This window comes from Astatotilapia calliptera, chromosome 8, assembly GCF_964374335.1.
Source record: "Astatotilapia calliptera chromosome 8, fAstCal68.1, whole genome shotgun sequence".
In the NCBI taxonomy this organism is placed as follows: Eukaryota; Metazoa; Chordata; class Actinopteri; order Cichliformes; family Cichlidae; genus Astatotilapia; species Astatotilapia calliptera.
In genome coordinates this window covers 1,059,834-1,084,170 of record NC_137429.1, presented here as the reverse complement: position 1 = coordinate 1,084,170, position 24,337 = coordinate 1,059,834, and the positions used below count along the sequence as shown (strand labels likewise).

The following is a 24,337-nucleotide window of genomic DNA, read 5'->3' as shown; positions in this document are numbered from 1 at the left end:
CCTACCAGTGGCTGGACAAAGCTGGACTGAAAGTATATTGACCCATTGGCCCTGCTCTGTGTTGAACTGGGAGCCAGTGAAGTGCCATCAGTACTGCAGTAATGTGGTCACATGTCTGCATACCTGTTAAGATTCTGGCGAATGAACTTCAGTCCATCGAACACATGTCGGTGATCTCACGCGCTGGATACGAAAACATGGACGGAGACAGGAATGATCTAAACTTAGATGTAGTTTGATGTGATAGAAGGCAGCTCTGGTGACCTTACTGATGGATGTGTGTCAAAGGCAGAGATGACAAACGTGAACACATTTTCTGTGTGTGAGGTTTTGCACCAACAACAAATATTTGTCTCATCTCTGTTCTTAGACAGTTTCATCCAGCAGTTACAGTACGTGACCAGCTCAAAGGTTTGTGAGATCATCAGAGGGGAGTGTGTCACCTATGGTCAGGTGTATTACGATTCATGTAAAGCTTAGACAGTGACAGACTGACCCTCTCTGAATCTTATAAACAAAACAGCAGAATCAGACCAACTATTGTTGATCTTTTGTCTATTTTCTCTGACGATGATGATGAAGAAGAACATGTGTGCGGATGATGTAAAGTGTGTCTCAGTGCTGCTCTCGTATTCAGGACGTCTCTGCTCATGAACAATTCATCGACAACAGCGAGAACAAAGCAGCTGCAGAAGAAGAAGAACGGCGTCTCCGCTCAGCAAAATAAAAGCCTCTAAAAGGCTTTAATGTCTCCTTTGATTTTTTTACTTCTGACACGTTTTCTGCCGGGACGTTTCCACGCCGACGGCAACAAGAAGAAACCCGAGTTTCACGCTGGGGAAAACTTCAGCTTCACAAACACATTTAACTGTCAGCGAAGCCCCGCCGGCGGCGCCCACCAAGTAAGACCGCAGGAGGCCACACGCCTTCATCCTTACGACCACGAGGAAGATCAGAACATCTGACAGACCGTGGAAGCTGAACGCAGGAAACATTCTCACCGACTCAGCGGCCAAACATGCAACACAAAACTTTATTCGTAAGCACAGTCAGAGCAGATCAAATGTGGACAAACTCGGTGGAGGCGGGTCATAAATGAGCTCATCATCGATCCGCTCCCGCCCCGTGAAGCTGGCAGCTGGTCGCTCTAACCAGCTTGTATCCCATTAATCAATCCTGCGCTGTCATTGGTAGTTTCTCTCTGAACCCGCCCACTTCACAAGACTAATTCGCTTCCTGTGAATCCCTGCCAGTGTGGGCGTGGCGCCATGCTCCAGGGTCAGATTGACTAATTGGGGAAAATGATCATGTGACTGCGACCTTTATTAGCAAACACAAGAGGGTCATGAACAAGTGGGCGGAGCTTCACTTTGACTAGCCTGGGATTTGTGCATCAGCTTGCCCGGTGATATTGATAACGGTAACGCGGTGTGACATCATTTATAACGAGGTCCCGACCAATCAGCATACAGATGCTTGTGGCATGGATGCTCACGTGTGACGCCGCAAGAATTTACGAAAGTCAGAGGAAAGAATCAGACTCACAGAGAGCGAACAGGAAGTCGGCGGGTCCACTGAAGGATCTGCAGACACACCTGAAGGACCTCACTGACTCCAGATCAGAAACACACAAACACCGAGAGACCGCCAGGTTCTGCTGAGGTTCTGCAGGTCCGGTGAACGAGCTGAAGACGAGCAAACTGCAGGTGGAGGTGAAGATGGAGGCTCTGCAGGGTGAGGCTGTTTGTTTGGGCGGAGGAGGAGCTGCCGTGTGGTGTTTCGGGCCTTCGGGACAAAGATTTTCCGCTCAGAATACTTCAACATGAAGATGATGTGAAACAATTCAGGCGGAGCCGGCGAGGACGGAGGGACGACAGCGGGCCGGGGAGCGGGGAGGAGGTGGGAGGAGGCATGGAGGGCCTGAGGGAGAATCTAAAACAGCGTTTAGCACTCGGCTGACCTTCACTCGCTCCTCGCACTCCTTCCTCTCTCCTTGTTCTTTCGCTCCGTTTGCTCTAAACAGCTTCCACTCGTTTAACCGAGCCTCGGGAGAGAGACGCCGTCTGCACGCCGCCTGTCTCACCATCAGCTGACCTCTGACCCCTGAAATCACAAAGAGCTTCCTGTAAAGGCTCATTCCACTGATTTCACTGCTGATACCTGCAGACAGCGAGCTGTGGATGAGAACACCTCCTGAACAGCTGTTTCCATCTCTGAGGATCACTCCTCCTCCTCCTCCTCCTTTTCTTCTTCTTCACATCTAATTCATGCGCTCACACCGAGCTGCAGATACCTGCAGCAACATACGAGCTCGACATCTGTCGGCAGCTCATGACGCAGAGAACCCGGAAACAGCCACAGCTGCTGTTTTTGCAGTTATTAAACGTCTGCCTTCGTCTGTCGATCCTCTCAGAGCTACACGGTCTGATACTTGTCTGTGATCCTCTTCATCGCTCCGCTCAGGTCAGGTGAACAGTCTTCATCGCTGTATGACAACGTCGGCGATCTTCTCGGCTGTTTCGAAATGAAGCTGCTGTTTCACATCACTGTGTGTCAGGCTGTCACTCACCGATCTGGGTTTCACTTTTTAAAACTCTGGTCTCGGTCTTTGAATGCGTCACCTGAGCCTCACAGATTCGTCAGCCCAGCCAAACTCACTCGCGCTGCTCTGCCGCCACCTGCTGGACACTTTCAGCCTTACGCCGAGCAGCTTTTTAAAGCCGACACAGGAAGTGACGAGATCAGTTCTGTCCTCTGGTGTGTGCTTTCAGTGTTGGACTTCTTTAAAGCATTTTATAGACCTGAAAATATTATTTCAGTGCCGTAAAAATGAGAGCCGTCTCCCTGCAGTCAGGAACAACTGTTAAAAGGAACACATCAGCCCTCTTTTTACTCAAGCAGCTGAATTACTCGAGAGATAAAAACAGGAAAATAGAAATATCACAATTACCACATTATTAATATCATTATCACGGGTCATTAGCAGGCGACACAGATTGATTTAAAAAACCTTCACAAGCATCTGGTCTGCATGTAAATGTGGAGAAATGCATGAAAACACCGAAAGCACCATACTCGATAAACATGAAGTCAAACATTTACAGCTTTCAGTGAAAATCACAGTGACGACAGATAAACACTCAGTGTGTTTTACCAAAGAATAAATAATATTAACTACTGTCATTATAACTTATTCATATTTTGTTACTACGTCCAAGCTGCCTGTTCTCTCTGCCTCCCTCCGGTCTGTTATTTCCTCCTGCTGTCTGCTGTTTATGTTTTATTCATGCACGATGTCATTGTATGACAGTAAAGGGCTATTCTATTCTATTCTATTGTATTCTATTCTATTCTATAAGAACGATGGATCGAGAGATTCATTTATCCAACAATTGATTGAAAAGCATCAAAATGAAATATTAAAAGGAACCAAAGTCGTTAGAATTTTATTTGGAACAATAAACATGACAATAAAGTCCAGTAGAAGCAGGAAGTATGACTGTACTTGACTTTGAAGTAATGAAAGGTGTCATTAAGTTTAAGCTGCACATATGTAATGAAAAAGAAGCACAGCCAGGTTCTAAAGGAAGAGTTTGGACCAGGGTCCATGTCATGGATGGAAAGGTTCGACGTCATTCTGCTTTTAAGGACGCATTTAAAGTGAACTGCTCTCTACTAACCTGCTAGCTTTAACGAAAGGATCATTACAGTATTCGTAACACAGATTTTTCCTCATCTGAGAATTAAAGATTGCAACTTTCTGGACAATAGAAGGAAAAACAAAATGCACGAAACGATGTTTTTCTCTTCCTGTGAAAAGAAATTTACACTGGAAAGATTTACAATCGTGGAGATGATCAGAATACAAAATATGTGACGTTTGAAAGCTTTCTCCAACTTTTCCTGCCTTTAAAAGTGTTGCAGAAGAAGAAGGCCTTAAAAGTGTCAGAGGGACCAGCAGCATACGTGCAAGATAATTGTAAATAATTAAATAGAGTTTATTTATGTATTTCAGGACTGCTGCTTGGGTTGCTTGATGAACATGTTTGTAACTTAAAGACTGTTCAGTAAAAATAAATAAATCTTTTCAATTCTCTTCGAACCTCGCGAGACAATCACCTCACCTTAATTGGATGGTCTGCCTCACGTCACAGTATTTGAAATTGAGGCGATCCTAAAAATGTCAAATCAACACGCGAAACGTCAACAATTTCCGCTTCAAAATAAAAGTAATGTGCCGTTTTATTTTTTTCTTCGTTTCTCTTTTTAACCTTGAATGATAAGCCTTTATGTTAGACTTACACATGTATGATTTTGTTTGATTTAAGTTTGTGTTTCACGTTTGGCTGCTGTGATGCAGGAAAGTGACAACTTTCAGGACTTTGAAGTTTATCTAAATGGAGTGAATATACACACTGAAATGTGTAATTATTATAAAAACACAGTAAAAATATAACCTTTTCTTTTTAAAATTTCAAAATCAGATGACTTTTCTTCTTTTTAGGGTTCAAGAAAAAGAAGAATCATTATGTGTTCACACAACAGATTGTTATTTGGTAGCTCTCAGCACAGAAGAGACACAGCCTTTTCACACACACACGCACACACACACACACACACACACACACAGAGATATTTGAACATATATATAAACATATTCAGATACACACACAAAAATAAGGCGGAAGCGAAACCGTCAGTGCTTTTATTGTGAAAAGCTGTTTCCGTGTCATACCGGAAGCGGTGGGCTTGATGCTGAGAGCTTCATGTTGCCGGTCAGCAGAAGGTCAGCCAACAGCAGCAACAGCAGCAGCAGCGGATAGTTGTCGGTCAGGTAGCACGAAGTTAACGATCGATCGGTTAATCGGCTCCGTTTGTGCTCTTTGGGCGGGAAACCGGCAGCTTCCGGTCAGTGTCTACCAAACTAATGCTAACAGGCTAACTATTAGCTGCTAGCATGCAGTGCGCGCACCCCATGAAGAAGAGAAGTCTGGAGGCGGAGCCGCGCAACTCCAAAGCGGTAAGACCTGAGGAGGAGGAGGAGGAGGAGCAGTTTATTAGGAGTAGCCGGGGTCATCAGAGTTTTTGGACAAAAACAGTAATAACTTTATTTAAACAGTTTACAGAGACACGAGCCAAACAAAAACCATAGAAGAAGAAACATCAGCGAAATAAGAGAACTACAAAATATAAAAACTACAAAGTGACATCAGTCCTGAGCCTCTTCAAGTACATCAAGTACATCTGCAGGAACATCTGCAGCTTCTCGGTTGCTTGGAGCTCTTATTTGAACCTTCAGATGTGGCTCTGTTCCTCTGATCTTCATACCTCAGCCTTTCCTCCTCGTTCCCTTCATTAAGAACGGCTTCCTGATGGGCTAAAGGTCCAAATCATCTCCCGGGTCCTGTGTCGGGTCTTCAGAACCCGTTCCTCTGCTGTGGAGATTTTAGGCCTCACACTTCTTCTTCTGTCCAGCTTCCTAAGAAGTCGAAGCGCACCACGCTGAGATAAGCAGAGCTTTCAGCTGACAGCTCTCTGGGAGTCGCACTTTCTCCCTTATCTTTCCTGCTTGGCTTTCATGTCCTTTGTATAGTCTCGCTTATTCTCTAACCCTAAGAGAGTCTCCCAGACTTGTTCTCTAAAAACCTAAAGAAGAAATATGGATTTGATCAACTGGTCCCTTAATGGAATTGATACCCTTGGGAGAGCCCGATTGTCCTGCGGAGACGTTTGCTGCCGGATACTCGATGGTCGGTTGCGTCGTGTGTCTGACGACGCTCGATGGAGGACAATGAACGACATCTACCAATTCAGAACCACGATAACAGAGTTCTGGCTGATTGGAGCTGGTTCAGCTTATTGAAGAACAAGAAGCGGCTACAGCTGTTCAAAATCCCACCAGGCTGGCCGACATGACAGACGATGGGCAGGGCTGTGAGTAAGACTGTGTTTATTGAACGCAATATGGATACGATCTTGGAGAAGAACGGGAATTGAGAGACCTGGTGACCAGTGACGGACATTAGACCAACTGTAAAATTGGAAGCAGTTTGTTTGCCCCAAAACAGCTGCCATCTCCATCATGAAGATGCTCAGGGCACAAGCTGACGGGAATAACAAAACTCTCCTTTAGATAATAAGACTGTTTGTTGTGACTCTCTCCCTCCTCATTCAAGGCCGCCCGTGTCGACCGAAGATTGTTGACTTTTGCTTAACCTTTCTCTCGGCTGAACACACGCATGCACACGCACACACACACACACACACATGTGCATGTACACTGACACAGAGCTTCATGGATTCATTAAAGAAACGGGAACGCTGACGTGTTTCTGTGACGGGAAACAACGGGTCAGAGGGGACGTGAGACGCTGCATGTAGAGGTAACTCTGTATGTGAAGTTGGGGTTTTGAAAACATGTTTAGCACAATCTTGTGTCGGTACAACTGTTTGCTTGTGTTGGGAACATTTTGCTTTTTGCATAAAGTTGGCTGATGGCAGCACGTGAACATCTGCTTTGCAGGCTCGATGAGGAACAGCTGCAGACTCCAGCATGTCGGTCTGACACAGTCCTCGTTTATAAAGTGCGTTACAAACACCAGCATCACGGCCAACAGCTGGATGTTCCTGAGTGCAGCCAGCCAAACAGCCACTTCCTGTTTACAGTTTATCCTGGTTTAACATGGACTCACTGCTGCAGCACCACAGTGATCCCCTCACACTGCTGTTTACTTTCCTCAGGTATAACATAAACTAATGTGAGCCTGTGAGCCCGGCCAACCAACCGCGTGACGTCACACTCCGTGCTGACAGAAGATGGCGCTGAACATGTTTTTAACACTTGAAGCACTGATTTCTTAAAGCCAGCGTCACAGACAGAGTGACAGCTGTGGGAGTGTCTGAGAGCAGGTCCGTGGGGTAGAGGTGTGCACCACTGCGTGTCTCCGGGTCGGGTATGAAAACTGAGGGCTGACGGAGGCCACTCAGTGACTTCTTCATGACCTCTGTGGTTGCGTGCTGTACTTCTGGATTACCAAAACGCAAGTTTAGAAGGAAAGTGACACACCTGCTTAGCCCCACCCCGTCAGTGAGGTCACAGTTTCAGGTGAGGTCCTCAGGTGTGCTGATGGTGCTGATGTTGGGTTTTTTTTTTTCAGAAGCGGCTCTGTTTGGAGGCGGAGCTCCAGATGTCCGACTGTCCAATGGAGACGTCGCAGAGCAGTCCTGCGACCAATCAGCAGCCGGATCAACAGGTGAGCTCGTCGAGCTTCCTCTGACTAACACAAGATGTCATTAAGATGTGAGGGTCAGAGGTCAGCTTCAGATAAACGTGGTGGAAAGTCCTCACCGTGTTCAGCTGGAGGACAGGTGTACAGGTGCTGTTGCTATGGTGACTTGTGTGTGTATGCAGGTACGGCCCACACCTGTTCTGCTCTGCTGTCCGAGGTGTCTCAGAGGAGAACCGGTAAGACGCCGAACTCACGAAACATTTAAGCCCTGCCCCCTGTGGAAGCAAGGCTTACAGAGTCGTCTCTGTGGCTCCGTGATTGGCTGAGAGCCTCAACGGTGTCTTTCTGCCTTTTCAGGGTCACTTCAACCACATCATGGGCCTCTGAAGCTCCACCCATTCTCCTGCAACCAGCCGTCCAATCACATTGATGCTTCAGGTGCTTCACTAAAATGGTGCTGCTGGAAGATGTCATCAAGGCCCCACCCCACCTTCACATCGTTGTCAAGGAGACGGTTTAACGTTTCCATCCAGTGATGCATTCAGGACCAGCAGTACTCCTCAGACTTAAGTTCTGAAGTCTCTGATGTCCTTGTGTCCCTGAACACACCACTGAGTGTGAGCGTTTACCTGAGCTTTAAGCCCACCCCCTCTCCTGTGTGATATGTGCAACAGTCCAATCAATGATCAATAACTGTGATTGACGTGGTGGTGCGTTCACTGTCTCCGTTTAAAGGGCTTTCACACGGTGAAGACTTGTGATGTGTTTACAGGAAAAATGCCAGTAGAATTTTTTTAAACTCCAGTATAGAACCGACTGAAAGGCTTAACGAGGTGTTAATGAGAGTTTACTATAAGGGGAAGGAAAATCCATGTGGTTTTTCAAAATAAGAGTCTTCGTGTCTGTACATTTCTATTTTTCTGAGGCAGATTTGTATATTTTTTACTCTGAATTTGACTGAATGTAAAAGCAGCTCCCTATTTTTGATGACATCACTTCCGCTATCTGAGGCCAGCATTTGTACTGATTTCAGAATAAAAGCTTTGACTGTGAACAGCTTTGTCCCCCTTTTCTTTTGACTAAACCAACAAACAAGCTGAAGCGAGGAGAACAGTGATGATGGCAGCTGGGGCGTTTCAGAGAGCACGGTGGCGCCTTTAATGGTCAACGACCTTTGACCTTCATCGTGCTGGAGAAGTGTTGATGCTCTAGATCTCAGCTGAACATCGTATGTTTAAAGTGACTGTCAGCCTGGCTACAGAGCTGAAGAGAAACCTGGGGTTGTTCTTATTTTCTTCAATCAGTGATGAATAGTAAGATGTTCTGGCTTTGTGGAGGGCTTTCTTATAAAGCAGCAAACTATTTCTCCAGGCTAAATGATGATCCTCTAAATTTGTGACACGCCATTTCCTCTCCAGGTTACGAGTCATCTGCTTTAGGCTACGTGTTTGAGAATTATACCACGGAGTCAGGTACTTCTGATTAGAGACCTTAGTTTTCACTGGAGCTACAGTATCCAGAGTCGTACGTAGTGAGGAGGTGAAATTATTAACAAGATAATCGACCTCTGTTGGAGTAGTGTTCAGATAGCTGCTCTGCTCTGTGTTGGTACAGGGCATTGAAGATGATAACAGTGGGTGGATTATATTCTTAAACTTAGTTACAGCGCTTTCAGAAAGACATCTACTGTCATCTTTTCCTAAATGTCTTTACAGGGAAAAGACTTAAAGTTCATGAAACTACAGTTAGAAAAAGACTAAACATGTAAGGCTTGTTTGGAGGAAACGCAGGAGAAAGGGTCTTCCGTCTAACATGCAAACCTGGGTTTGGAAAGCGTTTTGGAACAAACCTCGTCCATAGTCTAAGGAGCTGGGACTGGACCCGTTTGTCCTTAATGCACAGCAGGGTTCGAACCCCTCACACGAGCCATCAGCACGGTGGATGATGATCCGAGAGCAGCGTGAACTCCTCTGCCCACCAAAGCATTCTACATTCGGAGGCTGTCTGTCCCACAGCTGACGCTTGGACCAAACCGGGTCATCAACAGGACGATGACCCAAAAGAAAAGAACAGAGCTGCTGCTACGGTCCAGTCAGAGCTCAGAGAGCCGTGCATGAATGAACGCTGCAAACCTCGATGAGACGAAGCTGAGTGAACCACAGCAAACCATTAATGCTGATGATAATGGAGCTTCTACAAGCTGCTGAGTCACAGTTTGGTCCTCACAGAGCTGCACAGTCCAAATTTCCATATGATTGTAAATAAAAACCAGTTTCATCTGCATATAAATGGACTTTTTGTTTGAATTGTTGGGGAGCACAGAGGATGGAAGCAGAGGCCCTGCTGCACAGAGACAAATGTGAATTCTTCAAACTGTTTATTAAACTCAGAATTTGCTTTAAACTGTCAGCAGAAACAAAAAAAACATCAACAATTTGAAAAAAAAGGCAGGAGAAGAAACCGGAGTTGGCCCGCCCTCCTCCACCGTATGCCCCACCCTCCACCGCTATCGGCCACGCCCCCTACACAACTGACAGTCCCCTCCTCCTCCGATGTCGGTCGTTCTCGCGGTCACGTTGGTTTGGCTCTCTTGGCTGCTGGAGTTTCACCTGTTCGGGTAGAAACACACCTGGTCAGTTACCTGTTTATCTTCAGCACTGATGACACAGCTTACAATCAGTACTCCGAAGCCCACTCGGTGGTACACAGGACCCCACTCTGGGTTCCGGTTATGTTGCTACACGCTGGAACATTCAGAAGTTGCCATCCAGAGAACACATCCTGGACATGTCCTCCTTTCTGACCACAGAATGACCAAACTTTGAATAAAACAAACGTCTGTTTCCAAGAGCGACCATCTCAGGGCCAGGGTCATTTCCTCTGATGCTGTTATTGAGGTTGTGCAGACGTGGCCATTGATCACATGACGTTCGGCCGTCCGTCAGTGTTGGACTGAAGCTTCAGTCACACGGGCTTAGAGACGACCGTCTGTGGGGGAAATGAGTATTCCTGACCGTGAGTCCCGCTGCAGCCGGCTCAGGTCACTTCTTCAGGAAGAAATGTTTCAATAAACCCGAACATCCAGGTGACATTCAGGACGGACGTCCAGCACATGGACATGTCTGATATCAGCCAGTTTCAAGAGGTGTTTGACTCGCTCATCATCACTTTATTCCACCGCAGCTCAATCGCCACAGAGCACAAACATCTGTAACATCTGTAAAGATAACCGGACTTAAACCTACCGTCTACTGAGCCCTGTGGCGCCTCCTGCTGGCTCCTCGTGGTGTAGATGATTCCGCTGGCTGTCCTCCTGGTTTCTGACCACAAACAAACAAAGTGTTTCCTGAGAGGGTTCGTGCTCGCTCACAGGTGCAGGTGCAGCACCGGGTGCTCACCTGCATGCAGCAGAGCGGCTCTGCAGGTGGACGAGACGGCTTCTTTGGCGTCTCCGTCTGACAAACCGAACAGCAGAGCTCTGAGGAGGAGCATCAGGACCACAACACCACACGCAGTAACACACGCAGTAACACACGCAGTAGTACTGCAGTAACACACGCAGTAGTACTGCAGTAACACACGCAGTAGTACTGCAGTACCACACGCAGTAGTACTGCAGTACCACACGCAGTAGTACTGCAGTACCACACGCAGTAGTACTGCAGTAACACACGCAGTAACACACGCAGTAACACATGCAGTAGTACTGCAGTAACACATGCAGTAGTACTGCAGTAACACACGCAGTAGTACTGCAGTAACACACGCAGTAACACACGCAGTAGTACTGCAGTAACACACGCAGTAACACACGCAGTAGTACTGCAGTAACACACGCAGTAACACACGCAGTAGTACTGCAGTAACACATGCAGTAGTACTGCAGTAACACACGCAGTAACACACGCAGTAGTACTGCAGTAACACATGCAGTAGTACTGCAGTAACACATGCAGTAGTACTGCAGTAACACACGCAGTAACACACGCAGTAGTACTGCAGTAACACACGCAGTAGTACTGCAGTAACACACGCAGTAACACACGCAGTAGTACTGCAGTAACACACGCAGTAGTACTGCAGTAACACACGCAGTAACACACGCAGTAGTACTGCAGTAACACATGCAGTAGTACTGCAGTAACACATGCAGTAGTACTGCAGTAACACATGCAGTAGTACTGCAGTAACACACGCAGTAGTACTGCAGTAACACACGCAGTAACACACGCAGTAGTACTGCAGTAACACACGCAGTAGTACTGATGAAGGATACAGGTTGGTGACATCATACGGTCCTCTGAGCTCGAGAGCCTGCAAACAAAAATAAGCGTACTGAGCACGGCCACCAATCAATCAGCGATCAATACAGTCACCGATCACAGACCTTCTGAGCTGCACTGGACAGAATCACACTCTGAGAAAAAACACAAACACAATTTAGTCACGTGACAGGAAGTCGAGTCGTTGGTACAGGAAGCATTGGAGAAACAGCGCCACCTTTCCCTTGCAGCTCTCCATCAGACTGACGGCGTTGGCGATGGTGTAGCGCCTCATGGTGGAGTCTCTGATGGCTGCAGAGTACGACACCTCGAACACCACACCTCTGTCTATGGCCTACACACACACACACAAACACACACATTAATAAACAGTCACGTGACGGTCGCAGTAATAATCTGGGTCACGATGCTCAGTCACCCCGTTGATTGGCGCTCTCTTGAAGAAGAAAGGAAGTTTCTCCGTCATCGGCACACAGATGATGTCGATGTCATAAACCATGCAGGCTGCCTGCACACACACACACACACACACACACACACACACACACACACACACACACACACACACACACACACAGGGTTACATTACATGCATATGAGAGGTTTTGGAACTGAGCATCCAATCATGGTGCTGATGTGTGTATATTGTGTGTGTGTGTGTGTGTGTGTGTTACCACACAGCAGTGTTATTTTTACGCAGTGTTCAGGTGCAGCACGAAAAGCCAGATTTATTTTAAAAGTGTGCAAATAAAGCTGATGAAGCAGAAAGTCCTGCAGTCAGTGAACACAGCACAGTGTTTGCGTGTCAGTGAAGCTCACGTGGAAAAGTTTCTCTGAGGTTGGCTGGACAGCGAGCAGGTCGAAGCGACGGTACTCCGGAGCGTTCGGCCTCTGAAAACACACACACACCAAACCATGAATCAGGTTGTCACCCTTCAGATTATCATCCTGTAACCATGGACACGGCTGATGTAATCTGGAATCTCTTTAATTCAACTTTAGCAGAAACCACGGTTGCCTCTAACCACTCGAGTAATCCTGTAATCCAGATATTTAAAATGTACTTTACAGCTGACACAGGCCCCGCCCCCTCAGCACCCTGCCTTACAGATTGATTATGAAGACGTGATCGATGAGTTTACAGGTTTATGAAACGTCGGAGTTTACAGAACTCACAAAGTGACTCGCGTCTGACATCACCACCGTCAGCCTGTTCAGCACTCTGATTGGACGAGATCGACCCTGCACCACGGGCAGCTGATCGATCAGTTCGTTGATCGGAGTCGGGGTGGGGATCTCCTGCAGGAAGGAAGTGACACAAAATAAACATCTGAAGCTACGGATGCTTTTTGTTAAAAACTAGCCACAGATGTTTTATTTATTGATTGCTAATCAGACAGGTTCAACCTGAATATTAATTCCACGGTTTCTGTGCTGTTCCTGAACGCAGCGCAGCAGGTGCACTCACCTGTTTCTTCTTGGCTGTGGGCTCAAATACGTAGTTGAGGGCGATGGTGGAGAACCCGACTGCAGGAGGACAGAAACACATGTGTGAGGGCTGGAAGGTTTTCACCGTGCGATGCAACGCATCTGAGCAGGAGGCGGCTGATAATCACTGACAACTGCATAAATGTCACGGACACACTCACAGCAAGAGGAACCTCTAAAACGGCCTGTTTTTTGAATGGAGTCTGGTGTAAACGCTGCTCACAGATTACATCTGCACCTTGGCTTACTTGATGCTGAGTCAGATTTCTGCGTTAAATCTTTTTCATTTTGTTTCAACTAAACTCATAAAACCGTTAAAAATTGCAGATTTTTGAATGGAGTCTGGTTTGGCTGTTGTTTGTTGTTTTGGGTGTAAAGCTGATCATTGAAACTTGACTGACAGGACGTTTCACTAATAATAAAGTGACCGTGAGAGGCTGAAGACATCAAACCCTCCTCAGTGACAGGTGGAGGGCATCAGAGAGGAGGTGAGACTGGTTCAGGTGTTACTGAGAGATGAGATCAGTGAGGATGAGGACATTTACAGGAGGAAGCAGGAGTGGAAACTCCAGCAGAACAGCATGAGAGAGCAGAGGAGGGTGAGGGCAGAGGTAAGGAGTGAATGTGTTGTTCACCAGATTTACACTGCAGGTAAAACTCCTCCCCCTACAGCCTTACCTGTAGTCAGCCTGCAGTCCACAGCCACACCCCTTCCCCATCTGTCACTTTCACTCACAACCAGGTTCAGACACAAACGAGAAGACTCCACTCAGCCAGGTCTGCTGGACCAGCCGGCGAGCACCATCAGGCCGACCCTCCTGGGTGATCAGCTAACAGTGATGCAGGTGGATTCGCTGGTGTCCTGGATTGTTGTTACCTGTTGTTACAGGAAGACCACAATATGTGCGTCTTCCACAGTGTGTGTCTGACAAGGTGATCGGCACCACAGGGGACCGTTCTCTCCCCTCCACCCTCTACACCACAGACTTCAGCCACTGCACACAGACCTCCATCATCAGTAGGGTTTCTGATGACTCTGCGGTGGTTGGATGCATCGGTGAGGGTGATGAGTCAGAGTACCGGGCTGTGGTCGACTCCTTTGTGACGTCACACAGAATCATCTGCAGCTCAACGTGGCAAAGACCAAAGAACCGATTGTGGACTTTAGGAGGACCAGGAAACCTGTGACCCCTGTTTCAATCCAGCGTGAGGACGTTGTGGAGGACTAGAAATACCTCAGAGTGCACATAGATAATAAACTGGACTGGGCTACAAACAGCACTGCCCTCTACAGGCAGGGCCAGAGTCGTCTCTGAGGTCCTTCAACATCTGCCAGACAACGCTCAGGATTTTCTACGAGTCTGTTGTGGTCAGTGCATCCTCTGTGCTGTTGCACACTGGGCCAGCAGGTTGAGGGTTGCAGAAGCCGACAGACTCAATAAACTGATCACAAGGCCAGTAATGTTGTGGGGAGGGAACTGGTCTCCCTCAGGGTGGTGTCTGAGAGGTGGATGTTGTACAAAATAAAGACAATACTGGACAATACCTCCCACCCACTCCATGACATGCTGGCCAATCACAGGAGCACGCTCAGTGAGAGACAGATTATCCATAACGCACCTGCATCTAACACACTGTGATAGTTACAGCCTCACTATCAGAGGAACGAAGTCCGCAGGACAAGAGTTGCTCGATGTTAACACTTATACATTTACTGTGTGTAACTGATTATGGAGCTGTTTGTTCTAAGCTGTATTATGTTACTTAGTTCAGTGTGTTACGGCTCTGACTCGGAACAACTGCGACCATATAATTAAAATCATCAGTCTCTCGGGAATAGAGGGTACAGACTTTAGTTTACATTTCTGCAAACCGCGGAGAAACCTTAAATTGACTGTTTTTGAATGGAGTCTGATGGAAAACTTCTTGCCTGCCCTTTTCCACCAGACTCCATTCAAAAAACAGTCATTTTTAAAAGCCGCTGGTCCCGGAGACAGGAGCGTTACGTTCCCGCGGCTGAGCAGCGGCAGGCCGGCGAACAGAGCGTTGTCTGCGGCCGCGGACACTCACGGTGAGCCGCCGTCTCCACGACGCTGCGCAGGTCGCTCCTGTCCGGGAGAAACGACACGTTCAGGTCCATAAACACAGCCATGATGCCTCCGTCCGCCGTTCCACCACGTGTGCGCAGCCGCAAAGGCTGCTGGGAACAGCAGTCCTCACGTCACAGCCGGAAGTAGCATTAAAGTCGTTTTTACCGCACTGATAGTGATGGGAATTCAAGATCTTTTTAGAGAACTGGGTCTTTCGGCTCCCAATGGGCTCTTTGGGTTGTTTTGTTGCTTTAATTAATTTATTATCATCAACAATATAAAAATATGCACAAAAGGAATTACTAATGTTAAAAAAACGTGGTTTTATTTATTTATGTTTATATATAAATATATAGGGTGGCCCCTGGAGACAAAGAAGAGGGAGAAAGAGAGCCAAGGACAACAACAAGAGACAACATCGTCACATTAGAAAGGTATAGTAATCATCCACAATTATTTTCAGTTGCAGATGATAAAGGATTCAGAAAGTTTATTCATGCAGTGAATAAAGGACTGAATAAATAAAAGTATATTTACGGTGGCCCCTAGAGACAAAGCACGTACAAGCTCCAAAACACATTTCTAGCGTTAACTGAACTTCCGAAACAGAGCTACCTAGATCACTTAAATTACACAATTGAAAGCATATGTGTATTGTTTGGGTATGTAATAATAATTAAAAATAATAATAATAATAATTTTTAAAAAAATGTTCATTTACCTGTTACTTCACACCAAATCTGGTCGTTGGTACTTCCTGGCTTGTGTAGCCAGTAGGTAACAAAAGCTCAACACTGCCCCCTAGCATCCTGGAGCACGTCTGTTGTGATTTTACATGTTTTGGAGTTTGTACGTGTTTTGTCTGTAGGGGCCACCGTAAATATACTTTCATTTATTCACTCCACATAAAATGTAATAAATAAATCATATAATACAAAAACCAAATATGTACATTTCAACTTTTAACTATTTAAATTTTCAGCTTTTCCTTTTAAACAAATTTAAAGTGAAACAACACAAAACACTGCAAACCACAACACAATTAAATATAAATTAAAATAAGAAAACAAAAAGAAGATGCACATTCTCTGTCATACAGGCCTGGGATTATTTTTTGGGAGAGTGTTTTCCTGCTTGGAATTGCATACATAGGATTCACTGCATGGATAAACTTTCTGAATCCTTTATCATCTGCAACTGAAAATAGTTGTGGATGATTACTATACCTTTCTAATGTGACCTTGTTGTCCCTGGCTCTCTCTCTCTCTCTCTCTCGCTCTGTTCCTGTGCTACTGCAAGTGTAACTATCGCCCCTCCCCCCTCTGCTCAGCAAAGCACAAGGCTCGCGTGCAGAGTGAAGCGGAAAAAAGTGAGAGAGTGTGTGTGGGGGGGAGAGAGAGAGAGAGAACCCCCCCCCCACACGGCTCGCGATAAGGAGCCAGTCGCGTCGGTCACTTCAAAGAGTCGGCTCTAAGAGCCGTTTCGCTCGCGACCGACACATCACTATTGTCTGAAGTGAAAATTGAATATGAAACCTTTATTTATTCAAACTGTGAAACACTGGAAATAAAGTTTAAACAGACAGTTACTGATGGATGTTCAGCCCTGTCAGAGCCACGCTTGTCCACAGTAACCACACTGGCCCCAGTACAATAATAACATTCAAATAATGACGCAGCAAACAGTGACATCATATCCCAATTATGTTCATTATATCACATTAATGTTTTCTATCGTCTAATTAATATAATATTATACTTTACACACAGTTTTATTTTTAAATACATTTACATTTTAGTTATATCATAACTGATCATAAGCGATGAATTACATGCATGAATCATAATATAATTATAATTCCTGTAAGTGTGGTGTTTTTCCTGCAGGGGGCGGTAGTTTGCTTGCTGTTATTGTCGTCAGCAACATGAAAATATGAGCAGAAGAAGAAGCTGTAGCGTCAGCAGCTCCACGGGAAAGAAAGAGACTCACACCAGACTCCGTTCAAAAAGTGGCCGATTTAAGGTCAGAGCTGCAGCTTTAACACAAGAACTGTGTGTGTAACTGCAGACGGTTACTGCAGGTTTCAAGGTGGAGGCTCCCACTGCTGTGGGTGGAGTTAAAGGGCAGATCACGTGGTGATTGGCTCCAGCAGAGTCCAGGCCGTGATCAGCAGCTTTTACAGCAGCTGGTTGGTTATTGGGTGAGTGGGTCTAACCTTTGATCTTGTTATTCTGAATAACACAGTACATTTGTTTCCAAGGCAACTGACATTAAAACAAAATGCTCCTCTCCTTCCTGCACTGCATGCTGGGAGTGTGAGTGAGTTTGTTTGGGCTGTATTTCAGAAGTTTACACCCTGTGGTTGTTCATTGGTTAAAGGTAAGATAAGTTTATTTCACTGGGTTGTGTAGAATGAGGAGTTTGAGTTAACAGTTCACTGTTGAGCTGGACACAGACCAGAACATGGCAGAGAACGAATTAACCCAGGAATTAAAATATACTCATGAGTCAAAGTGACGAGTGTCACTGTAACAGCAGTGATAAGGTCAGCAACATCACCTGTGGGCTTCATCATCGGACCATCGTGCAGCAGTAGCACCGCAGCGGTGCTCGCATTAACAGTTCAGTGTTCATGATGAGATTCTGTTAAGCTTTTAGTCTTTTTTGGAGCCAGTGGGTGTCGAGGAAAATCCCTTGAAGTCGTTAACTCAGTGGGAAATCAGGAAAACTTGAATGAGAATCTTTTGTCTCTATATCAGCTACAGGAGGGAACAGTGGACTCTGGGAAATTTGTTTTTCCAGGAAACTGTTTTTCCTGCTCCTCCACCACTGCAACAAAGCTTTGTTACTCGGTCCTCTGCAGTCCAGGTGGTGCGGTGCTTTTAGCAGCAGGTTCTCCGAGAGGCAGCTGGAGGTTCGTGTGCAAGCCTCCGCTGCAGAAACGTAGTGGCTCTGCAGTGGGAGGTGGTCCATGGGTCCACCCTGCTACATTAGTGGGGTGGATGTCCCAGCTACATCACTCCAGCAGCAGCGCTGAGAGTGCTCATATTCCCCTCCCAAATACAGCAGCACAGCAGCCTTTCCAGCTTTCTCATTGGTCAGGCAAAGATGGGATTCATGCTAACTAGGAGAAAGAAAACGAGGTCCACAGATGTTGACCTCCAGGGTCTGACTGCTTATGAAACGGCGGCACATCCACATGTTTCTGTGAAGACTGAACTCTGATGCTGTGCGTCTGTGAACACGTGCAGTAATATTTTCCCCTCTTTCTTTGTGTAACTGTTGACAAAGAGTTGTTTCAAAAGTCAAAGGTCAGAGGTCAAAGGTCTCCTCCTCTCTGAGGTCGTCAGTCACAGGTCCACACTGTCGGACTCTCTGGTGTCAGACCACAGACGCCGTACCTGAGCGTTTGTCCTTCAGAGAATCAGGTGTGGAGGTCATCTGCTGTCACCTGTCTGCAGGTAGGAGACCCCGCCCACATCAGAGCCATGCTGAGACCTCTGAGGCTCCTCCTCTCAGGCCTGAAAACGCAGCCGAGCCGCTGCTGCTCCAGCTTCGTGTCCAGGATGAGGTAACTCGTTATTTTGCTCGATTACTGATCGATCAGTCGGTCGATCGATGGGCTGATCAGCTGATCTGTCCTTTCAGGTATGTGAACAGGCTGAAGGAGGACGACGAGGCGTGCGCGGCGGCGCTGAAGGATGGCTCCATCTTCCTCTTCCACCGCTTGTCTCCTCTGCTGCGACGCCCCGACGCCAGAACCTTCAGCCCAGCAGCTTTCACCTGCTCAGGTACAGAACCGAGACCGAGCGAGCAGCGCTGAGGACCTGACAGTCCGGTGACATTCCTGCTGAGACGCTTTTTCGTGTTCCAGATGTGCAGTTGGTCCTACAGAGGCTCGGTTCAGACGGGTCGCAGCTGAAGGAGGCAGTTCTGATTGGCTGTTCTGAGCAGAACCAGGCTCAGTTCTGTCTGGATGTCGGTGAGAACGATTGAAATCCAGATCCCTGCATTGTGAGCTCGCCAGCGCCATGTTCCTGACTCTGGAGGTTCTGGTCTCTGTTCAGGAGAACTGGACCAGGCGGCGGTGGAGGAAGCCTCTCAGGGGACCTTCATCGATCTGAGGAAGGCCTTCTTTCTGCTGCCCGCAGCTGAGGCGCCTCTAGTGTCCAAGGTGAGTGACTGCAGCTGACCTCTGATACCCACCTGTTCGGTTCTGGTACCAAATCAGGAACGTTTCAGCACCGTCCCACCAAACCGATACTGATACCGCCCCAGTAAAAGAGTCACACAGTAGTCTGTGTGTCCTGACCCTGCAGGGTCAGGCGCTGCTGCGTTGGCATCAGACCAGCAGGTTCTGCGGCGCTTCGGGCCAGCCGACTCAACGAAACCGAGCAGGCAGCCAGAGGTTCTGCAGCAGCAGCTCCACCGTCTACTACCCGAAGGTAACGTCCTCGGTGCAGAACTGAACCAGAACCGAGCCGGGTCTGACTGTTTGTGTCTACAGATGTCTGCGGTGGCGGTCGCTCTGGTGTCTGATGGGAGTCGGTGTCTGCTGGGCCGCCAGCCATCCTTCCCACGTGGACTCTACAGCGCTCTGGCCGGCTTCTGTGACATGGGTCAGACTCACCCGTGTGTGTGTGTTTGTGTGTGTAGAACTCACCCGTGTGTGTGTGTTTGTGTGTGTGTAGAACTCACCTGTGTGTGTGTGTTTGTGTGTGTAGAACTCACCTGTGTGTGTGTGTTTGTGTGTGTGTAGAACTCACCTGTGTGTGTGTGTTTGTGTGTGTGTGTGTGTAGAACTCACCCGTGTGTGTGTGTTTGTGTGTGTGTAGAACTCACCTGTGTGTGTGTGTTTGTGTGTGTGTGTAGAACTCACCTGTGTGTTTGTGTGTGTGTGTGTGTGTAGAACTCACCTGTGTGTGTGTGTGTGTGTGTGTGTGTAGAACTCACCTGTGTGTTTGTGTGTGTGTAGAACTCACCTGTGTGTGTGCGTGTGTGTGTGTGTGTGTGTGTGTGTGTGTGTGTGTGTGCGCGTGTGTGTGGTCCCAGGTGAGACTCTGGAGGAGGCACTCTGCAGGGAGGTGGCGGAGGAGGTGGGTCTGGAGATCCAGAGCATCTCCTACAGCTCCTCGCAGCACTGGCCGTTCCCGCACAGCTCCTTCATGCTGGGCTGCCACGCCTTGGTTAGCCCCACCCACACTCAGGTGAGCTCACAGGTGATTATTGAGGTTGTGTAATCAGGACGAGGAGAAGCGAGCTCGGAGCTCCTCGTACTCAATGATGTAGTGTCATGTGACCTGCTCTCGTTTCATGTGCAGCTGAGCGTGGACAACTCAGAGCTGGAAGATGCTCGCTGGTTCACCATGGACGAAATCACCCGCGCCCTCCAGGTGAAAGCTCCGCCCAGGAGAGGCGACCCCCCCATCATCTGGCTTCCTCCGAAACACGCCCTCGCCAACCGCCTCATCAGGGAGTGGGTGGAGCAGCAGCGGCAGAGTGAGGGCGGAGAGTGATGGAGGCGGAGTTCCAGTCGGAGTCATCAGATCACACCTGAAACACGGATGTTTCACCTCCGCTCCTGAGATCTCACAGTTCAGAAGTCCATTCAGATTCTCTGATTTTAGCCTCCTTCACAGATCTAACCTGTGACCTTACTGAAAGAAACTTTTAATGTGAAAAACATTCAGTCAGTCACGACAGGAAGCAGCTCGTGGTCTCTGACCTGCTGATGTTTCCTCCAAACTGGTTTTAATTTTCAATAAAAATCCCAGAATGGAAAAAAGCTAGTGCTCGGTTTCTTTTGTCTGAGAAAGAATCAGCAAACACCAGCGTTCACTCATCAAACGTCCGATTTAACAAACGAGCTGTCCGAGGGGCATTCGAGGCCGCGGTGGCTCACCTGTCCAGGTTTACCTGAGGGCTCGCAGGACAGACATGAACTCGGGTGGAAGAGAAACATTTTCACTGCCCTGCTTCTGCTCAGCTTTTATTTTGGTATTTCCTGTGAAACACTGGAGGGGCGTGATTGATCACTCTTCTTCTGTGGTATCTGTCCTCCGGCTCACTCAGGATAAAGCAGTTTGTGATGACAGGTTTGCTCTGTTCGTCCTCAGAGTGTGAGGAAGCTCCCAGGATAAATGAGTCAGTCTGGTTTGTGAGATTCGTATCAGGACGATAAATAAATGAGACCGACCGCCCTGCGTGCAGCTTTGACCCAGAGTGGCAGCACTGCTGAGAGCTAAACATGGTCTTCTCTGTACACCAAAGATTTCTGTTTATCCTTCATGTTTCTGATTGGATGGCTGTAAATGGAAATAGAGCAAAACGTTTTTTATTGAAAGTGTTTATTTGTTTGATTTTTAGATGAAAAAATAAATATTTAGCTACTCGTTGGAGGCACAAACCGTAACGTGTAACCTGATCCAGCCCAGAAACAGGCGGAACGACAGTCAGACATCCGTGAGCGCTGTCCGGATCACAGTTAGAAACGGAAGCTGCTTCCTGTTTGAACCGGAAGCCAGAGCAGCTCTTGGTGCAACCCGTGTAGTTCGGGTCTGTGGGTCGGATCAGACTGGACTCTCGGTTCTTTCCTCCGGGCCCTCTGTCCTCTGAGTAACCGCTGAGAGCGGCCCGAGGTCCCGCTGATGGTCGGCAGGGCTCCGCGGCCTGTCAGCCCGCAGGATGAGCTTCTCCGCCGGCCTGCACACACAGCTGGCCGCCGTCATGGAGTCCCTCGTCCACGCTGCAGTGGCGGAGCTGAAGAAGCTGGTGGAGGCCGGAGAGGAGCCTACTGTGCTGGCCAGAGAGAGGACGGAGAGCCGCGAGAGGATGGTGAGGAGCGAGGACTGCCTGGTCGTTTGTTTTAATCAATTTTAAATTCTGCTTTTTATTTGTTTTTGTTTCTAATGTCTCTGTAAAGCACTTTGAATCACCTTGTTGTTGAATTGTGCTCTACAAATAAACTTGCCTTGGTGTGGCGGTGTAACTGGTTGCCCAGTGTAGCTGGTGTGATGGTGAAACTGGTGGCCCAGACTAACTGGTGTGGTGGTGTGACTGGTGGCCCAGACTGTAGCTGGTGGTGGTTGTATAGTTTTGACCGTTGTCATGGTGACGGTGTGTGACCTCTGACCTCAGGTGCTGTTCGCCTCCATCATGGAGACTCTGGGGAACGAGGCTCTGGGGAAGATCCTCAACCTGCTGGATGAAGTCGGGCTGACGGCGGAGCCGCCGTCGGGCCGCGGCGCCCGGCGACTGCAGACGAGCGTACTCAACGTGCTCAGCAACGCCCATATAGGTAAGTATTGGCCCCGCCCAAAGACTCCACCCCCGAGCCTCAGTGACATCACCCTCACTGTGTTATGTTTGTGGCAGAGCTCGAGCACTCGTATGGACTCCGGCAGCAGGGCGGTGACTCAGCCACGCCCCCTAAGGTAAGCCTGCTGCTCTGGCTCACCTGTGCTGCGTTCACTGACCGTGACTGAGTGTATGTATATGTGTCCCTGCAGACCAGTTCGAAGGAGGAGGAGCAGGAGACGCCGCTGGTGCTGGCGGTCACCATTAAGGACGAGCACGGGAACATCAACCTGGGCGCAATCGCAGAGAGTGAGTGCTCGACCGCGGCAGGAAGTATGCCCGCATGTGTGATGGTCTGATCAGCTGTGCTTATTCTCTCAGGAGCCGAGGTGGAGGCGGCCCCACCGGACGAGTCGGAGCGGCTGTTGTCCCCATCGACGGTGACGAGCCCGGCGGGCTTCGTGCTGGAGAGCGTCACCTGGAAGTACTTCACATGCACGGCGTGCGGGAAGTCCTTCTCATCTCAAAGCAACCTCAATACGCACCTGCGCGTGCACACGGGAGAAAAGCCATTTTTGTGCAGCGTGTGCGGCCGCGCCTTCCGCCAGCGGCAGGGCATGCAGAGCCACATGCGCACGCACACGGGCGAGCGGCCCTTCGAGTGCCCGCAGTGCGGCAAACGCTTCTCCAAGCAGGGCCAACTGAAAGCGCACGCCGTCGTGCACACGGGCGAGAAGCCGCACGCCTGCGACCAGTGCGGCCGCCGCTTCAATCTGCCGCAGAACCTGCAGCGCCACAAGCGGACGCACGCAGGCGCCAAGATCTTCGTGTGCAAGGCATGCGGGAAGGGATTCACGCGCGCCGTCACGCTGCGCACGCACCAGCTGATCCATAGCGGCCAGAAGCCGTTCAGGTGTGAGCAGTGCCACAAAGCTTTCCGGCACGCCGTCAACCTCAGGAACCACCAGCGCACACACAGCGGCGCCCGCCCCTTTGCCTGCGACCTCTGCGGGAAAAGCTTCCGGCAGGCGGTGAACCTCAAGATCCACCGCCGCACGCACACGGGCGAGCGGCCCTTCTGCTGCCGCCAGTGCGGGAAGACGTTCAGCCAGCAGAGCAGCCTGATCTCGCACGGGCGCACGCACTCCGGCGAGAAGCCGTTTGCGTGCGGTGCCTGCGACAAGAAGTTCAACAACAGCAACAGCCTGAAGCTGCACACACGCGTGCACACGGGCGAGAAGCCGTATGCCTGCGACGTCTGCGGCAAGAGCTTCAGCCAGGGCAGCCACCTGCGCACGCACAAGCGCCACCTGCACGCCGGTGGGAAGCAGTACATCTGCGACCGCTGCGGCAAACGCTACGCCGACCAGCGCAACCTGAAGCTGCACAAGTGCGGCTACGCCTGAAGGGCCCGGAGGGCTTGAGTGTGCAGGGGGCGGGGCCTCTGATTTGGCAAACAGACTCTGTCCACCTGCTGCCTTAATGGGACGGAGCGCCGCTTCGGCTTACGCATGACGTCATCACTGAGGTCACTGTGAACACTGATAATACTCAGATGTGAACTTTAATTTGAAAAGGTTTTGATGACATGAAGTGACCTTTCAAAATAAAAAACGTTTATTTTTGTTCTGAAATGTTTGTTTATCATTTTTATAAAGTGACGTAAGAAGACAAACATCCTGCAGGACGGATCCATGAATAATAATAATAATAATAATAATCAAAAAGTGTTGGTGATCAATCTGAGGAGCACGAGGTGAGCGACTGCAGCTTCCTGTTTCATCAGCAGGTGCAGCACACCTGTCAGCACATTTCTGAGGCCCATCCAGAATAAAGTATAAAAACTTAATGAGAAAAATAAATGGTAATACTTTAAAAGGTGGGGGCATGGTCACAGAAGGTGGTTTGGGTGTGATGTCAGCGAGCGCCGCACAGAACGCCGCCGTCCTGT

At 48.5% G+C, this 24,337-nt stretch overlaps 4 protein-coding genes across 8 annotated transcripts; 3 read left to right on the top strand and 1 right to left on the bottom strand.

Annotated features, from left to right (window-relative positions):
* The first annotated feature begins 4,030 nt into the window (after window positions 1-4,030).
* LOC145430551 (uncharacterized) lies at window positions 4,031-8,283 on the top strand. Its single transcript, XM_080305804.1, has 4 exons — window positions 4,031-5,020; window positions 7,158-7,253; window positions 7,412-7,465; window positions 7,587-8,283. The coding sequence occupies exons 1-4, from the start codon at window positions 4,958-4,960 to the stop codon at window positions 7,614-7,616; spliced, it is 243 nt and encodes an 80-aa protein (XP_080161930.1). The 5' UTR covers window positions 4,031-4,957; the 3' UTR covers window positions 7,617-8,283.
* A 1,306-nt stretch (window positions 8,284-9,589) lies between these two features.
* On the bottom strand, window positions 9,590-15,230 carry rpp30 (ribonuclease P/MRP 30 subunit). The gene is made up of 11 exons (XM_026177996.2): window positions 15,071-15,230; window positions 12,981-13,039; window positions 12,689-12,811; window positions 12,332-12,403; window positions 11,931-12,020; window positions 11,730-11,846; window positions 11,617-11,646; window positions 11,506-11,543; window positions 10,628-10,707; window positions 10,475-10,549; window positions 9,590-9,838 (listed from the first exon to the last, which is right to left on the bottom strand). Exons 1-11 carry the CDS (start codon window positions 15,150-15,152, stop codon window positions 9,801-9,803), a joined length of 804 nt encoding a protein of 267 aa, XP_026033781.2. The 5' UTR covers window positions 15,153-15,230; the 3' UTR covers window positions 9,590-9,800.
* Window positions 15,231-17,002: 1,772 nt separating this feature from the next.
* Window positions 17,003-20,875, top strand: nudt13 (nudix (nucleoside diphosphate linked moiety X)-type motif 13). 5 transcript variants are annotated; one of them, XM_080305801.1, is made up of 9 exons: window positions 17,003-17,112; window positions 18,552-18,661; window positions 18,739-18,881; window positions 18,965-19,072; window positions 19,161-19,264; window positions 19,410-19,535; window positions 19,598-19,709; window positions 20,143-20,297; window positions 20,412-20,875. In XM_080305801.1, exons 1-9 carry the CDS (start codon window positions 17,023-17,025, stop codon window positions 20,604-20,606), a joined length of 1,143 nt encoding a protein of 380 aa, XP_080161927.1. In that variant the 5' UTR covers window positions 17,003-17,022; the 3' UTR covers window positions 20,607-20,875. The 5 variants fall into 5 exon arrangements, with proteins under 5 accessions (XP_080161927.1, XP_080161926.1, XP_080161928.1 ...); XM_080305800.1 differs by having other exon boundaries at window positions 19,158-19,264; XM_080305802.1 differs by having other exon boundaries at window positions 17,009-17,290.
* Window positions 20,876-21,156: 281 nt separating this feature from the next.
* Window positions 21,157-24,020, top strand: LOC113027907 (uncharacterized). The gene is made up of 5 exons (XM_026177731.2): window positions 21,157-21,924; window positions 22,228-22,387; window positions 22,465-22,523; window positions 22,599-22,695; window positions 22,768-24,020. Exons 1-5 carry the CDS (start codon window positions 21,775-21,777, stop codon window positions 23,790-23,792), a joined length of 1,491 nt encoding a protein of 496 aa, XP_026033516.1. The 5' UTR covers window positions 21,157-21,774; the 3' UTR covers window positions 23,793-24,020.
* Window positions 24,021-24,337: the final 317 nt, after the last annotated feature.

What these genes read in the sequence shown, in the direction of transcription:
- nudt13 (XM_080305800.1), top strand. Translation starts at nt 17,023, where the DNA reads ATGAGCAGAAGAAGAAGCTGTAGCGTCAGCAGCTCCACGGGAAAGAAA. An exon ending in CCACCGTCTACTACCCGAAG is followed by an intron (nt 19,536 to 19,597) that starts GTAACGTCCTCG and finishes TTGTGTCTACAG; the next exon opens with ATGTCTGCGGTGGCGGTCGC. An exon ending in TTAGCCCCACCCACACTCAG is followed by an intron (nt 20,298 to 20,411) that starts GTGAGCTCACAG and finishes TTTCATGTGCAG; the next exon opens with CTGAGCGTGGACAACTCAGA.
- LOC145430551 (XM_080305804.1), top strand. Translation starts at nt 4,958, where the DNA reads ATGCAGTGCGCGCACCCCATGAAGAAGAGAAGTCTGGAGGCGGAGCCG. An exon ending in AGCCGCGCAACTCCAAAGCG is followed by an intron (nt 5,021 to 7,157) that starts GTAAGACCTGAG and finishes TTTTTTTTTCAG; the next exon opens with AAGCGGCTCTGTTTGGAGGC. An exon ending in ATCAGCAGCCGGATCAACAG is followed by an intron (nt 7,254 to 7,411) that starts GTGAGCTCGTCG and finishes GTGTGTATGCAG; the next exon opens with GTACGGCCCACACCTGTTCT.
- LOC113027907 (XM_026177731.2), top strand. Translation starts at nt 21,775, where the DNA reads ATGAGCTTCTCCGCCGGCCTGCACACACAGCTGGCCGCCGTCATGGAG. An exon ending in CGGAGAGCCGCGAGAGGATG is followed by an intron (nt 21,925 to 22,227) that starts GTGAGGAGCGAG and finishes CTCTGACCTCAG; the next exon opens with GTGCTGTTCGCCTCCATCAT. An exon ending in ACTCAGCCACGCCCCCTAAG is followed by an intron (nt 22,524 to 22,598) that starts GTAAGCCTGCTG and finishes GTGTCCCTGCAG; the next exon opens with ACCAGTTCGAAGGAGGAGGA.
- rpp30 (XM_026177996.2), bottom strand. Translation starts at nt 15,152, where the DNA reads ATGGCTGTGTTTATGGACCTGAACGTGTCGTTTCTCCCGGACAGGAGC. An exon ending in TGTCCAGTGCAGCTCAGAAG is followed by an intron (nt 11,544 to 11,616) that starts GTCTGTGATCGG and finishes TTTTGTTTGCAG; the next exon opens with GCTCTCGAGCTCAGAGGACC. An exon ending in GCCACAGGGCTCAGTAGACG is followed by an intron (nt 9,839 to 10,474) that starts GTAGGTTTAAGT and finishes CTACCCGAACAG; the next exon opens with GTGAAACTCCAGCAGCCAAG.